This window comes from Psammomys obesus, unplaced genomic scaffold (genome assembly GCF_907164565.1).
Source record: "Psammomys obesus unplaced genomic scaffold, mPsaObe1.curated_primary_1811, whole genome shotgun sequence".
NCBI classification, from domain to species: domain Eukaryota; kingdom Metazoa; phylum Chordata; class Mammalia; order Rodentia; family Muridae; genus Psammomys; species Psammomys obesus.
In genome coordinates, this window is record NW_026596166.1 from 4,716,988 (window position 1) to 4,734,222 (window position 17,235).

Here is a 17,235-nt window from a genome sequence, read left to right on the forward strand (position 1 = left end):
CCTGGAGAGGGGGCTCAGTAGTTAAGAGTTTGCTTCTTCTCCAGATGACCTGATTTGACTGAGATTCCGAGTGTCCGCATGGTTGGATCCAAGTACCACAGCTATCTGCAGCTGCAGTCCGAGGGGATCCTAGCACCTCTGTTGGCACCGGGCACATATGTACCACACAGACATACATCTGGCAAAACATCCATGCCTATGGAATAACAGTGTCTTTAAAAAAAACTCCTGTAGTTGACCTCAGCAACAATAGCGTAATAAAGAAGTGAATGAGGGGCAGGGGTGTGGCTAGAATAAGGGGCAGGGGTGTGGCTAGAATAAGGGGCAGGGGTGTGGCTAGAATAAGGGGCAGGGGTGTGGCTAGAATAAGGGGCAGGGGTGTGGCTAGCAGGTCGAGGAGTTTGATCCCTGCATTGCACAGGTTCGTTGGTGAACACATAGCATCCCATTTGGGAGGAGGGTAGAGACAGGCGGGTCAGAAATCCAAGGTCATCTTTGGTTACATCAGTATTTTAAGGACAGCCTGTCTTAAAAAAAAAGTGAATAAAGTAGAGAACAAGAGTGCTGCACCTTTCATTTCCAGCCCTCTGTAGGTAATGTTTCCATGTGTATCTTCCAGGATCCACTTGGAGTCCCTTGCTAAGATGTGTGTTAGCATTGTTCGGATAAAATGAATACTCAGATTAAAAAAATAAAACATTTTATGTGTGTGTGAAACAGGCAGACACAGAGAGACAGGCGTGTGGGCACGTGAGTGCTGTGGGCTGTGTGTGTCTCCACAGGACAGTCTTCAGGGCTGCCTGCCTCCCACCATGGGTTCCGGGATTGAATTCCTGCCGTCGGGCCTGAGCAGCAAGCACTTTCACCCACTGAGCCATTCTGCCGTCTGTTCCTTCTCTCTTTATTTATTTATTTATTTGAGATATAGCTTCATGTATTCCATGCCGGTCTTGAACTCCTGACAAGAGGATAATCTTGAACTTCTGTTCCTTCTGCCTCCACCTTCTGAATTCTGGGTTTACAAAGCTCTTACACTATGCCTGGTTCATGCAGTGCAGGGGATCAAAGTCAAGGCCTCCTGGGTGCAAGACAAGTACCAACTGTATTGTATTTCCGGTCTCCTTCCTTCCTTCCTCTCTTTTCTTCTCATTCATTCGCTCACTCATTTTGTTTGTTCATTTACTTATTTAGAGATTGCATCTCACTCTGTAGCTAGAAATCCTCCTGCCTCAGTCTCCTTGAGTGCTAAGGTTATAGGTAAGCACCACTGCCCCCTAGCTAGGAACGCATTCTTCTTGTTATTTATTCTCCCAGCTTGAACTAAGACTCATCTGCCTCCCTCTGCAGGCCTTCCTCCTGATGGAGCGTCTCTGAGAACACAATGTCCATCTGTACCTCTGCTTACAAGGATCTTCCTCAGCTGTTGCCTGCTTACGAGATGGAGATCAAAAACTCACCATCAAGCCTTGGTTCGCCGGCTTCCTACAGCTGTAGCCAGTCCATCCTCACCCTGGAGCACGGCCCCCTCTATATCCCTTCTTCCTACGTGGAGAGCCGCCACGAATACTCAGCGATGACCTTCTACAGTCCTGCCGTGATGAATTACAGTGTCCCTGGCGGCACCGGTAACCTGGAAGGAGGGCCCATCCGACAGACCGCCAGCCCGAACGTGCTATGGCCAACTTCTGGACACCTCTCTCCTCTAGCGACCCATTGCCAGTCATCGATTCTGTACGCGGAGCCTCAGAAGAGTTCTTGGTGTGAAGCAAGATCACTGGAACACGGCTTGCCTGTGAGCAGGTAAACTCCAGTCCTCATCTAAACCACGGAGGCGGCGCGGCCCTCACTTCACAGTTCAGTATGAAGACAGACATGTTTCAGACTAGGTCTTTATCTTGTCACCTACATTTGTAGGGTACCGGGGACATGTTGGTCTGTCCTATTCGGACCGTCTAGTTCTTATTAAAAGTTGTGCTCCTGGGTGGGTACTGTGGAGAGAGTCCACCATAATGGATATTCTCTTGATGCAGCAGGCATCAGTTTGGTTTGGAGGAAGATGTTGGGTTTTATTCTTATTTTTATTTTTTTTAGTTGTTGGGTTTTAAATGGCTTTTTTTTTCCCAGGGAGATTAGAGCCTTACTGTAAAGTGACAGGTTACTTACTGTTAATGACAAATTGTCTCCAGGATGAAAGTAGCCATGGTAACACCTCAACTTTCATGAAGTAGCCATGCAAAGCCAGGAAAGCTAACAGGCGTGAGCTTCGGCGATGAGGCAGGGCAGTGCTTTGTGTAAGGAGCAATGAGAGACTAACTGGAGGGTCGTGTCGAGAGCGTCTGAGGTGGAAACAAACTGAACTCCAAATGCACGGCAACAGGACGGATTGTTTCAGCCTAATTTGGCTGTGGAGGGAGAGGCTGGATAAGCGGCAGGAAGAAACGGGATTCTAGAAGGAGTTAGTGCTAAGCTGGGCACACTGACTATTCAATGCATTCCCTGGGGGGTGTGGGAGGGAATGCCCACCTTTGATCTGCCAGCCTGGTCTACATCATGAGTTCCAGGACAGCCAGGGTTACATAGAAAGGCCCTGTCTCAAAACAAAACAAAACAGAAGCATTACTTCAAGTATTGTTACTATACTTAGAGGAGGCAGAAGCTGGAGGGCCCTCTCAGGTGACAAGGCTCTGGGTCCAACCCCCAGCAGCCCCCAAACCAGCACCCCTGAGCCCCGAAGCAAACCAAGCCAACCTCTGAGAAAACATTGCAGAATAACTTATTTTTTCCTTTCAAATCTTTTTCTTTATTGGTAAGATAAAGAAACAAATATAAAAACTGTGAGTCACGTCTTAAGATGAATGCTTTTCACTTGCATCTCTTTTAAAGGATGGTTAATTTATTTTTTTAACCTCTTGAATTCTCATCAAGGTCCTGCTAATATTGGTGAACTCGTTTTCATCATTCCTAAACTAGTCAGCTCGTAGGTGGGAGCGTGCTGCTGCCTCTGGGCTCTTCCTCCTTAGAGCTTCTGATCCCAGCCCTGCCCCCAGCCCGAGCCGCCTCCTTCATAGTCTTCTGAGGACTAGAGCTCACCGAGGAAGCACTCACAGATTTCCATCGTCTCCCTCCCTCCCCCCAAGCTGGGGCTCCCGGTGATCTGATGGCAGGTTTCCTGGAATATATTTATTCCTAGCCCTGGAGGGCAAAGAGATTAAATTGGCAAAACTCACACTATTTTTTTTTTTCCCTTTCTGGAAAGCCTTTTCCCTCTCTTTTGTGTCCTTCTACAATGGCTGTTTTCTCTGCTCCCCCTAGAGAGACACTGAAAAGGAAACTTAGTGGGAGCAGTTGTGCCAGCCCTGTTACCAGTCCAAGTGCCAAGAGGGATGCTCACCTCTGCGCCGTGTGCAGCGATTATGCGTCTGGCTATCACTACGGCGTCTGGTCGTGTGAAGGATGCAAGGCCTTTTTTAAAAGAAGCATTCAAGGTACAGGGCTCCGAGAGACCACGTCTCTGGTTTTCACACTTTGGCTTGCAAGCATCTTTGCAGAGATGACCTGATACGAATGTCACCTGTGTTGGCCTGGCTGGCACAGTTCATGCACTTTAGCAGCTCAGACGAACATGTGTGTTCGGGAGTAGGTTGAGTCGGGGTGTGTGGATCTTTGAACGGCATGTTTCTACCCCATAACCTCAAGATCATAGGGCTCAGTTTGCCCCGACGTTACCTAACTGGGGAGAGGGGAATCTTGAGGAAAGGAGAGAAGATATCTATTTACAATCTTGTGGGGGAAAAAAAAAATCTGTGCTCATCAGGAACTCCAAAGGGCGTCTGCCTGCCTGCCTGCCTGCCTATCTGTCTGTCTGTTCTTTCTTAGGTCTAATATAGGGTATGCTTATGTCATGATGGTGGATTGGCTCCTCAGGGAAAGAGAATCAATATAATGTATGGGAATAGTCAGGAAGCAGGAACTAACTATAGCAGACTTTGAGAAGTGTGTTATCCTTGGACTCACGGAGTTTCCTTTGTAATCTAGTTTTTAGTCTGGTATCAGACTGTCTCCTTGACCTTCACTGGAGTCTTTGCTGGCAGAATTTTACTTGTTGTGTTATGTTTGCAGTTAGTGTGTGTGTGTGTGTGTGTGTGTGTGTGTGTGTGTGTGTGTGTTAGGGGAGGGCATGAGTATGCCACGGCACACATGTGGAGATCAACAGACAGTGTGCTGGAGTCAGCTCTCTGCTTCACTTTGTGGGTCTTAGGTCTTGAACTCAGGTCGTCATGCTCGGCAGCAACTGCCTTTACCCACAGAGCCTATGTCGTCGTTGTTTTAATTACGTTTTTAATAGCGTTCAAGCTGAACACGCCTGGCTCTCAGGCTAGTCAGCCTGTCCCTGCAGAGTCTCCCTCCCTCCCTCCCTCCCTTGCTTTCCTTTACAGCCCTGATGTGCTAAAAGTCATTTATTTTTTAAAGGTGTTTATTTTTAATATGTATGGGGGGGAGTATTGCGTGGAGGGGTGCACTTGCATGCGTGTGTGTGGAGAAGGACATGGCTACAGGTGTGTGGAACGGTACATGTGTGGAGGAGTACATGTGCGTGGCGTGTGTGTGTGTGTGTGTGTGTGTGTGTGTGTGTGTGTGCGCGCGCGCATTGGGGTACGTGTGCACGTGTGTGTGTGCATGCGTGTGGAAGCCACAGATAGACATTAGGTGTTTTCCTTCATTGCTCTCAATCTTCATTTTTAAAACGCTATTTTACTTTATGTGTACGACGGTTTAGCCTGTATGTACGTCTGTGTACCACCTATGTGCCTGGTGCCCGGGGAGGCCAAAACAGGACATCAGACCCCCTGGCACTGGAGTTCCAGATGGTTATGGGCTGCCATGTGGGTGCTGGGACTCGAACCTGAGTCCTTCTTAAGAGCAGCAAGCGCCCTTGACCACTGAGTCATCTCTGCAGCACTCTCTATCTCTGCTTTTTGAGCAGTGTCTCTCACGGAACCTGGAGCTTGCCAACTGGGCTGGACCGGCTGGCCAGGCAAATCCCTGGAATCCTGCTGTGTCTGCCTCCCAACATTGAGGCTTCAGGCACAGGTTTACCTAGGCGTTGGGGCTCAGAAGAGCAGGAGAGAAACACTGGTAACATCTGGAGGCTGGGGGTTGGCATGAGGTAAAGAGCCGTCTTTCTGTGTGTGCCTGAAGTGTGTCCTGTACAGATGGCCACCTGTTGGCCCTGGCTCCTTCATTTATTAGCTCTGTGGCTTTACCACCATCCTGCGTCCTCTCCTCTAATGGAAGCATTCATGGAGTGGCAGTGTTAAAATACAGTTATATGTGTTTTTATTTATGATCGCAGCAGAGATAGATTGTAAAGCCAGGTCTTGTTTCCCACTCTATGATCCCAGCAATTCAGGTTTTCTGAAATTTAGATTTGAAAGGTATTTGTTTGCTTGCTTGTTTTTTAGATGGGTCCCCAATATAGCTTAGGCTAGCCTGGAACTCTGCATAGCCCAAGCTTAGTCTCAAACTAACAAAAATGATTTACTGTGGTTGGAGAGGTGGCTCAGTGATTAAGAGCACTGGCTGCTCTTCCAGAGGACCTAGGTTCAATTCCCAGCACCCACCTGGCAGTTCTCAACCATCTGCGACTCCAGTCCCAGGGGATCTGATGCCCCCTTCTAGCTCCCATGGGCACCATGCACACATGTAACGGTGCACAGACATACATGCAGGCAAAACACCCATATACAAAAAAAATCTTTAAGAAATATTTGTGTGTGTGTGTGTGTGTGTGTGTGTGTGTGTGTGTGTGTGAATGTGTTTGTGATGTATGTGGGTGTGAATGTTATGGTCTGAGTATAGAGGTCAGAGGCAAGCTCAGGACTCCAGGTTTGCATGGCAATACCTTTTACTGGTTCAGCCATCTTGCTGGCCCCACCACACTCTTTGAGACAGGGTCTCTTACTGAAATTAGAACTCACTCATTTGGTCAGAATAGCAGGCCACTGAGCTCCAGGGAACCTCCAATTTCAGACTCCCCCAGCACCCTGCCTCAATTTTCACAAAGGTCCTGGGAACCCAAACTCAGCTTCCGTAGCAAGCTCTTTGCTGAGGGAGCTGTCCCTCTAGGCCCTTGAATCCTGTATCTTGCTCGGAATGACCTCTTAAGGAACTTTTGACCTATTACAAGTAGCTGCCCTCTTTAACAGGAGAGACTGTTCCGTTTTGCTGTGTAGGAAATGCATGTCTGCTTGAAATATCTGTGGACTTTGAAATATTATAGGTGCCAATTGTTGACAATAAAATATCCTCTTTTTTTTTTTTTTCTATTGTGTCTGCCCAGATGCCAGCTCCTAAATATAAAAAAAAGGAAAGTTAATGCTCAGGATGATCCTTTCACTAGACTCTTTATATTTTTGCGGGCATAAAATTTTTGCAATAGTTGAAAAATCATTTCTTTATTTATTTATTTATTTATTTATTTATTTATTTGTTTGTTTTTAAAGACAGGCACACACCATCTTGCTTAGCTTCAGTAATTGCATGGGACCCCAAAGCAGGCAATCATGTTAACAGATTTATCACCGGACCCCATTCTTTCACACATTGATAGCTGTTGCAGTTATGAAGAGGGTTCTTTTATTTTACTTGTGTAAGATTTCTTTAGGCTGTTTTTAATTCAGCATGTTCATATTATTGAACCCTCCGATCTTTTTCTTTTAAGGTAAAAATATCTTCTTATATGTAGAGTTTATCGTTTTTGAGATCATAGTTACATCATTTTCCTTTTCCTCCTTTCAACCCCTCCTATGTGCCTCCTTGTTCTCATTCAAGTTCATAGCCTTTTAATTTAGTTGTCGTTACATTTATATTTAAGGCACTGGCTACTCTTTCTGAGGACCCGGATTCAATTCCTAGCAACCATGGGATAGCTCACAACTGTCTGTAACTTCATTTTCAGGGTGTCTGATAGCCTTTTCTCATTTCTATGGGCACTGGTACTCATGTAGTATACACAGACTTATAGGCATTCATACAAATATATTATATCTTACATCTATTTATGTACCTATCTATCTGTCATCTATCTATCTATCTATGTATCTATTGTCTATCAACCAATCTGTCATCTATCTATCGTCAATCTACCATCTAACTATGTATCTATCTTTTCTTCTTGTTCTTCTCTCTCTTTCTTTTTAGTTGGCTTTGTGGCTCTGAATCCACAGGGATCGACCTCTGGACAGCTGGCATTAAAGGTGTGCCACCATCATGTCTGGCCTACAAATACAAATTAAGACCCTATCACACAGATTAGAGAGAGATTTGAAATCACAAATGCATCACTCCTGGCCTGGAAGAAAGCTGACATTACTCTGTGAGATAGGTGATGAGCTACAAATGTCTACAGGAGCTCAGGGAAGGGTACACTGAATAGACAGCAGGAAATGGACTCCTACACTGCCACCACGGTGTACTGATGTACTAATTCTACCAGCAACTCAGATGAGTGAAGAAGACCTTAAGCTGTAGGAGTCGAGTAGATAATTAGCTACATTTTTTAAAAAGAATGTCAGTGGAACCAGGTGGTGAAGGCTCACCCCTTTAATCCCAGCACATGGGGGGGCGGGGGCAGAGGGAGGTGGATTTGAGTCCAAGGCTAGCCTGTTCTACAGAGCAAGTTTCAGGACAGACAAGGCTACATAGAGAAACCTTGTCTTGAAAAAAAAAATCAAGGAAAAAAAATAAGAAAAGGAAAGAAAACCAATGAAAACATTTAGTTGTTTGAGAGAGAGAGAGAGAGAGAGAGAGAGAGAGAGAGGTTGGCCTTGAAGTCCTCCACTTCTGCCTCCTAAGTGCTGGCATTACAGTTGTGCTCTACCATATCTGGTGCCAAAATATTTGTTTTTAATGAATTTTAAACTTTAACTATGTACATATGATATAAAGTACATTTCCCTGGGAACTGTTTGGGCAAGTGTTGCCAACAAACTTCATCACCCAGAATCCTTTAACCTGCATCTGTGTAGACACCATACAGCTGTCAAATCCGAGAAGCCAGTTACCATGTTACCTAATGCTCAGGCTTGGAGTTTTGCTCATGCCCTGCCTAGCACAAGGGTCAAGATCAAGAACTGACTGTGTGTTTAGGTGTGATGTCTTTAGTCTCTATCCTTCAGAGCTCGCATTGTTTCCATCATCACGATACTTTGAAAGACTGAAGCCGCCATCTTGCATAATATCCCTCAGTTTGGCTTTGTCTCATCTTCTGTCTTTAGACTCTGCTTGCTCGTGAGCAGGGACAGCCCAGACATGCCGCTGTTTTCTCAGTAGCGCCTTTCATGTCATGTGGTATGTGATTTCAATTTGTTCTGTTACTAGTGGGCTCATTTTGATTATTTGATTAAGGCTGCCAGGCATCCGTTCTGTAAAATTACTCTTTTTTTTTTCCCCTTTGTGATGTTTTTTTTTTTTTTTTTTTTTTTTGGTTTGGAAACCTTTCGAGTTAAGTAAATACTGTATTCTTCACTAAGCCAATGAATTAATTTCTGTCAGTACTACTTATGGTTCTTATTTTCTGTATGGGCTGCTATCATTATTTTTATTATTATTATTTTTTTGAGGCTCATATTATCTCAGACCTGGCCAGTAGGAGTCCTTAAGCTGACTCCTGTCTTTTCAGTATGTTCTTGTAATTTCTTTGGACATTACTTTTCTCCTTTCTGGCACAAAGTGTTTCAGGCAACTTGTGCATATTACCTGCCCTAGTTCTAAAATAAGCTGTTTTTTTTTTTTTGTTTCTTCTTCTTCTTCTTCTTTTTTTTTTTTTTCATGGAACCCTGCTTCCCCTTACTGGAAAATGACAGTACTGAAAGATATGAGTGCTTCTTTCTCTTTGCTCTTGGAAGGTCCTTGTACCAGGTCCTCTCAGGGGACAGAGTTAGAGAATAGATTAATGTATAGATCCATGTGTGTGCATGCACAGACGTACATTTATCTGTTCCCATTTCTCTCTCTGTATGTATGCATGTATGAGGCTGTATTAGAGATGCTGTCTTGTGTGTGTGTGTGTGTGTGTGTGTGTGTGTGTGTGTGTATGTGTGTGTGGTATATGTGCACTTGTGTGGAGGTCGGAGGTCAACACTGGGTATCATCCATTGTTGTCCACCTTAATTTTTGAGACAGTTTCTTTGCACTGATTAGTGAGACTAGTTCGCCAGCATTTAGATATCTACCTCTCTCAACCCTGCCCCCAACATACTTTTTAAAGCTAAATGCTGTATGTGTGTGTATTACAGAATTGGAGTTAGTTTTTAAATTATCTTTTTGCCGTGTGCTAGCGTGTGTGTGGAATCCAGTGAATAAAATCAAGAGCTAAGGTACTCCTAGCTTTTACCGTTTGTATTTGACCTTGCTATGGGGGTTACAGGTACATGCTGCCACCACAGTTGGATTTTACTTGGGAATCACATCTTGGGTCCTCCTGTTTGTGCAGAAAATATTTTACTCACTGAGCCATTACCCCGGTCCCCCAAAAGCTCCCCTTGCCACTTCAGTGCCCCAAGAAGAAGAAAAAGAAACTATCTCTTAAAAAAGTGTTTATTGTATGTCCATGAGTGTTTTGTTTGCATGTATGTTTTTACCTAATTCCCTCAGAGGCCAGAAGAGGTTATTGGATCACCTGGAACCAGAGGTACAGAAGGCTGTAAGCCTCCACGTAAGTGCTGGGAATTGAACCTGGGTTCTCTGGAAGAGCAGTCAGTGCTTTTAACTGTTGAGCTGTTTCTCCAGCTGAGAAAAGTTATCCTTCGTAAGAAAAAAATTAACCTTAGGGCGATGGTGATGGCACACGCCTTTAATCCCAGCAATTAGGAGGCAGGAACAGGTGTATTTCTGTGAGTTTGAGGCCATCCTGGTCTACAGAGCTAGTTCTAGGACAGCCAGGGCTACAGAGAAACCCTGTCTTGAAAAACAAACAAACAAACAAACAAACAAACAAACAAACAAACAAACAGTTTTTTCTTGAGTGTAATTCAAGAAAAAAACTCCAAGAAAAGCTTATAAAACATTGTACTTCACGCATATATTTTTTAAAAAATGAAATTAAATTTATTTTGTATGCATTGGTGTGAGGGTGTCAGATCCCCTGAAACTGGAGTCGCAGACAGTTGTGAGCTGCCATGCTGGGGATCGAACTCAGGTCCTTTGGAAGAGCACAACCACTGTGCCATCTCTCCAGCCCCTTCACACACTTTTTAAAGATAAATGATATATATGTATGTTACACAGATGGACTAAGTTTTTAAAATATCTTTCCAGCATGAGCTAATATATATGCAGAATTCTGTGACTTAAATAAAGAAGGGGAAAGGAAATCTTTGTATAGTCAGGGTTCGGGGCAGTGAATGTGCCTCCCAGCCCCCCTCTGAACGGGCTGTACAGTCACAGTCTACCCCACCCCCATCCCTCTTCCCCTGGCTCCAGAACCAGGATGCTCTTAGCTTTTACTGTCCTCGCTGTGGTTTGACCAGAAATGCACGTGTCCCTTCACACTGTCATTGCACTTTTTTTTTTTCCATTAATAGAATTACATTTTTCTTCTTTCTCCATCCTTTCCTCCTCCTCTGTCTCTCTGTCTCTGTCTTTCTATCTCTCTTTCCTTTCTGGGACAGTCTAACTTAGCCCAGGCTGGCCACTAACTCGGTATGTAGCTGAGGATAACCTGAAACTTGATCTTCCTGTCTTTATCTCTGAAGTGCTGGACATGTGTCACCATACCCAGTTTTATGCAGTGCTGGGGACTGAACCAGAGGTCTCATGAGTGCCAGATAGGCACTCTTCCAGCTGAGTTACGTCATCAGCTTTAGAATTCTATTCCTATAATTTGCCTTTTTTTCAATGCATCCTTTGGCATTGAAAAGGATTTTTTAATTATTTGCTCATTTATGAGTTTCACTTGTTGCTGATACTGACAATCCGGGCATCACAGACATACACAAGTACAAAACAATAAAAATAATTTAGGGGCTAGTGGTGTGCTCAGTCTGTTAAAGACACTTGCTGCCAAGTTTGAAGGCGTGACTTGGATCCCCCAGGACCCACACAATGGAAGGAGAACTGACTTGTAAGACCTTTGACCTACATCCTTTATCTCTTTAAATAAATAAATGTAAAAATGTAAGTAAACCTTTAAAAAAGAGTAAAGGCACCGAGGCTGAGCATGCAGCTCAGTGGGAGGGTGCCTAGCACCGAAGCCCCCGGTCTAATCCTTTGTACCACAAAGTACCCAGATATCCTCTTCACTGGGCTTGACTTTGTATCTGTCCCCCATCTCTCAGCTGCTTGGTGTTACCAGTGTCGTCTACTGAAAGGTTTCATCAGTCACCCTTTCTCCTGCCGTAGGACATAACGATTATATCTGTCCCGCCACGAATCAGTGCACCATAGACAAGAACCGGCGGAAAAGCTGCCAGGCCTGCCGACTTCGCAAGTGTTACGAAGTCGGAATGGTGAAGTGCGGTGAGTCTTCGCTTCCCTTTTCCTGTACCAGGTGCCCGTGAAAGCCATGAAAGCCAAGGAGCTGGAGACATGGCCCGGCAGAGAGGAGACTTAGGGCATGGGACGTATCTTTGAGTACCTGTGTCCATCCGAGGGAGGGACCAGTTATTCCTTGTGATCGCAGGCAAAGTTGGGGGACAGTGATAGGCACAGGGCGAAGATGTCAGTGCACTGGAGTCTTGCACAGCTCAGTGGCGGGGCAAGGAAGAGGCTGGGGGACTTGAGCCACGGAAATGCTCAGACGGCTGGAGGCCCACCTGCCCACCAACGGTGACATCCTGGCGTAAATATACACGGTTAAGGCTTGTGGCAAGAAAGTAGACTGTCTTGTGGATTATTCAGGTGACAATGGGGAAGGTGAATCTCTATCTCTCCATCAGCTTTCTAGAAGTAGGGGGAAAACATGAATATATTATAGATCTTATTTATTGTATAAATATTATATATATATTATTTATGTTATATGTAAGTATATTTGCTTCTCACTCATGTATATATTTACAAATATGTCAGAAACGTGATAGAACTATGAAAAGTACACAGGACACAGATTTTTATCTACCACTGTGTATACTTGTACTTATGCACACATATGACTTACAGTCAACTTAGAGATAAAAGTTTACATACATACATAATGTATTTTATGTATTCATCTTCTTTTAGTTTTTTTCCTTCTTAAATTCTTGTAAAAATTATCTATATGTGTGTGTGGGTAGGTGTATGGAAGCTTCAGTGCCAGCAAAACTTAGAGGTTTTGGGTCTCCTGGGACTGGAGTTACCGGGGGTTGTGGGCCATGTTGTGTGGTCCTGGGAACCAAACTTGGCTCCTTTGCAAGAGCAGTACATGCTTTCTGCCGCTGAGCCATCTCTCTAGCCATCTCTTCATCTCTCCTGGCTGGCCTTTGATTCACTCATCCGTACACACTTTCTTAATTATGTATATTCACATTGTCACTGCCTGCATTTATTTTTCAGGCAGCCACTGTTTTGCCAGTAACTACTTGTAACTTCTCTCTGTTTGAAAAATTTAAAAAATAATGTCCTTTTCCCCCACCTCCCTGACCATCTCTTTGTAGCTCTGTTTAAAAATAATTTTTTTTAAAAAAGTATATCTGTATTTGGCTATGTATGTGTAGGTGCCTGAGGAGGCCATCAGAGTTGGAGGTACAGGCAACTGTACAGGCAACCTGAGGTGGCTGCTGGGAACTGAACTCAGGCCCTCTGGAAGAGCAGCAAGTGCTCTGAACCGTGGCGCCGTCCCTCCAGCCCCACCACCCTGTTCCCTGAATATTCTCTAACTCCTTTTCTTTTTCTGTGTACCGTGGACTAGAATGCCCACCAAATGTGGAAGGTCAGCAGGACTTCTCTTAATTCCTCTGGCTTGCTAGAGTCAATGATTCTCTCCACTTCCTGTGTGAGACATCCTGCTCGCTATACACTCTTCAAAGGTTTGTGTGCTCAATCAAGACTTGATCCCCGGGCGCCTCCATTAGGATGTGGTAGAGCCTTTGAGAAGCTGAGGGCTCCGTCTTTCAGGCACTGAAGGTGTGCCCCTCAAAGGGATTTTGGGACCCTATTTTTCTCCTCGCCTGTGTCTGCCCTGAGGTGAGCAGGTGTTCCTCCCCAACCCCCAAGACTATTGGCTCCCTCCTGCTGTGTCAGATACTCACATCAGATATTAAAAAAAAAAAAAAACAACATGTCTGCCTGAAACTTCCAACACTGAGGACTTCTTCTTTATATAAAGCTGTTTACGTCTTGGGTATTTGCTATGGTAGCAGGAAGCTGACTAACACGTTCCAATGTCCATGACCCTCCCCTCCCCCCATTCCCCCTGGCCAGTGTGCATCGTGTATTGGTTAGTCTCGCGGAGACTTGAATACTTCTGTCCCAACCACTTCAGTTATCCCCGTGTTAGAAACGAGTGGGCTTCTCCCCAAACCTGTTTTTAATCACTGTTACGTTGTACAATTAAGATTTATGTAAACATGAAATATGAGTAGGAGAAGACAGCTGTTTCCAGGAAACCCTTCCTGGTTGAAAGGTTTAGTTATTGAGTTAGGAATGAGTGAGATTTGGGGGTTAAATCCCTAAACTTGAGAAGATTCAGAATTCAGATTGCCCTGGAAGTGTCTAGGTTGTTTCCTCTGTTTTGTTTTGTTTGGAAGGGGAGGCTAAAGAATTATTTATTTTCGTTTTATGTGTATATACGTGGCTTGAGTATGTGTGGGTGATCCCCTACAGTTAGAGATGGTCGTGAGCCTCCCAAGGTGAGTGCTGGAAACTGAACCTGGATCCTCTGCGAGACCAGCAGGTGCTTTTAGCTGCTGAGCCACCTCTCCAGTCCCTGTTGATCTATTTTAGCCACTGACCCTGGGACTCCCGAGATAGCATATTACAGATCTGCGCAGAAAAGAGACTGGAGCAGTTGCTAGAGATGCTTAGAGAGAAGGCCTTGGCCCTTTGATAAGATACTGCAAATACATGCTTTCTGCTTTAAGCTAATCAGAATTTTAAGATGAGTATGTATTTAGAGAACCGTTTCCAGCTTAGCTGTCAGAACACATTCTCATATTGTTTGTGTTGGCCGGCCGCAGAGGCAGCTTCAAGGCAGCATTCCTGGTAGGCAGAGCTGGCATCTGCGGAGCTTTCCATCTTTGCCTCCTCGCTTTCCGGGGACTGCTCTTTCAGCTTCGGCCCTCTAGCCCTTGGGTTTCTTATCTCTGAAACTGAGCTATCGGCTTGTTTGGGTTTCGAGGGGAGCGGCAAGCAGACAAGTGGGGATCCTGGCACTGTGTCTGGTACCCACCCCCCAGCTCTCCTCATGGATGGTGCCAATGGATCATGACTCTGGTACAGGGGGGTTTCCCCAGGCTCAGTACAGAGAAGTAAAGAATTGTTCACCTAGGCCAGGCATGGTGAGGATTGCCGTGGCTCTGAGTTCAGCCTGGATGACAGAGTGAGACCCTGAAACAAAACAAGACAAAACTGGCTGAGGCTTTCTAATCTCTTTGGGAATCCAAGAGCTTGTGCTTAAGCTTGTGCTTAGGAGGTGTTAAGCAGATGAGCGTTCTGCCCTGCACTAAGCAGAAAGCACAAATAACTCCGCTGACAAGACCTCACTTTCTCTATCTCCCAGTAGCCATCGAATTATGAGTTCATCACAAGATTAATCTGCTGAAGAAGTCAGAGACTTTGCAGCCCAGTTACCTCTTTTTTCCCTTATTATTATTATTTATTATAATTTATTCACTTTGTATCCCTCCTTCATCTCCTCACCCCCATCCTACTCTTCTTCCCTCTTTCCCCTCCCCATACCTCTCCCCTAGTCCACTGATAGGGGAGGTCTTCCTCCCCTATTACCTGACCCTAGCCTATCAGGTCTCTTCAGGACTGTCTGGATCCTCTTTCTCTGTGGCCTAGTAAGGCCACCTCACAAGGAGGAGGTGATCAAAGAACAGGCAACCGAGTTCATGCCAGTGAAAGCTCCTGTTCCCCTTACTAGGGAACCCACATGGAGACTAAGCTGCCTGTGGGCTATATCTGAGCAGAGAATCTAGGTCCTTTCCATTATGGTCCTTGGTTGATTTATCAGTCTCTGCAGGCCCTGAGGGCTCTGCTTTTTTGGCTCTGTTAGTTTCCTTGTGGGGCTCCTGTCCCCTCCAGGTCTTTCTATCTCCCCTGTCTTCCATAAGGTTCCCTGCACTCTGCCCAAAGTTTGGCTATCAGCATCTGCTTCAATACCCTGCTAGGCAGACTCTTTCTGAGGCCCTCTGTGGAAGGCTCCTGTCCTTTTCCTTGTCTTCTTCTACTTCTGATGTCTATGAGTCATACCTCTTGAGTTGTTGTTGTTGTTGTTGTTGTTTTTCTGTTTTTCTGATCCTTCCCTTTAGGCTGAAGCACTCAGATGTTTTTAAAAGGGGTGAAAGGACACCCACCTAGTCTGGGCCACCTTCGGGGGTGGAGGCTTGGGTGGGAGGAAGGGGTAATAGCTTCATTATAGAGTCACACTGTTGTATAAATATCCAGGAACAAAGCTGAATGGCCGTACGTTTGGTTTGTATCGCTGCACCAGGACAGTCGCTCAGCACATTAGGTGCCATCTCTTCACTCTTGAAGGTGGCCGGGCCAGTGACAGTAGGCCATATAAAACAGCCATTACAAATCAGCTTTGCACCAGACTCCTGTTTGGGGTGACCGCCATTCCCTAGCTTTTCTTCCTAAGACAAAGTTAATTTTTAAATTTTGGGCGTACATACATGTTTGCATGTACACACACGTGCAATGTGGATGTGCATTACTTTTTTTTTTTTTTTTTTGAGACAGGGTTTGTCCGTGTAGCCTTGGCTGTCCCGGACTCATTTTGTAGACCAGGCTGGCCTCCAGTTCACAGAGATCCACTTGCTTCTGCCTCTCCCAGTGCAGGGATAAAAGGTGTGTGCCACCATGCCTGGTTCCAGCTTACTTTCTGAGACAGTTTCTCACGGATACTGGAACTCGCCTTTTTGTCTAGACTGACTGGCCTAGATAGCCCCGGGGACCCTCATGTCTCTGCCTTCCCAGTGTTGGGGTTACAGGCATATCCTGACATAGCCAGCCTTTTCATGTTGGTGCTGGGGTCAAGCCCACGTCTTTATCCTCGCACAGTGAGCACTTTGCTCACCGAGCTGTCTTCTAGCCCTCATTTTTATTTATTTATTTTTTGAGATAGGGTCTCATTTAGCCCAGGGCAGCCTCAAACTTGCTATGTAGTCAAGAACAACCTGTAGTGCTGGGAATCAAACCCAGGGCTTCGTGCATGCTAGGTCAGTACTCTAGCCCTCAGCCCTGACACCTCTTCTTAAACTCCTTATCCTCGTACACCATACAAAAGACAGAAAAGTACTTTTTAAAGATAATCTATTTCATTTCATTTTACTTGTGGGGCTATAATTGATTTAAAGTGTCTGTAGCACTTTATTAACAAAGGGAAATATATTTGGGGTGGTCAGCTGGCTCAGCTGGTAAAATCACTGACCACTAAGCCTGAGGACCCCAGACTCTGCGTGTAACCACACCGTACGAACGAGCCACGTCCTGCATACAATCTATTAGTAAGTATAAAATTTAAATGTGTGTGTGCCTTGTTTCAGCAGGTTGGCTCCTCTGAATTTATTATAAAGAAGTAACTGAATAGATCTACAAGACAATTTTCATTGTAACAGTTAGTAAAGAAATTATAATGTCACGGGCTTACACCAACATGGGGCTTTTTAGAATTTTGTTTTTTGAGGCATGATCTCCTGCATTCACGAGGTAGTTCAGCCTGGAACTTACTGTGTGTCTCCGGTTGACCTGGAATTTGAGGTAATCCTCTAGGCTCAGCTTCCAGGCTTCTTCCACCATGCCCAGAATAGGGCTGGATTTCAAAAATAAATATTATATTAATAGAATGGAATGCTTTACAGACTGTGGACTTTGTGTGTATGTGTGTGTGTGTGTTATAGCTCATCCAAGGAGATCAGACAACTTTTGGGAAATTTCTCTTGTTACCTCACTGAGGCAGTGGCTCTCTTGTTTTCTCAGCGCCGCATTCCCTAGGCTGGCTGGCCTAAGGGAGTCTGGGCAGCTCTCCTGTTTCCATCCTCTATGTTGCTGCGGGAGAGGTGGGATTACAGAGGTGTGCTACACACACAG

At 45.1% G+C, this 17,235-nt stretch overlaps 1 protein-coding gene across 2 annotated transcripts in view; it reads left to right on the forward strand.

Moving 5' to 3' along the window:
* Positions 1-1,385: 1,385 nt before the first annotated feature.
* The window catches only part of Esr2 (estrogen receptor 2), a 40,767-nt gene continuing 24,917 nt past the window's right edge, over positions 1,386-17,235 (forward strand). For both annotated transcript variants that reach the window (XM_055595426.1, XM_055595427.1), the window contains exons 1-3: positions 1,386-1,800; positions 3,313-3,485; positions 11,401-11,517. In XM_055595426.1, the coding sequence (XP_055451401.1) occupies positions 1,439-1,800; positions 3,313-3,485; positions 11,401-11,517 (652 nt within the window). In that variant the 5' untranslated portion in view covers positions 1,386-1,438. The remainder of the gene's footprint in view (positions 1,801-3,312; positions 3,486-11,400; positions 11,518-17,235) is intronic.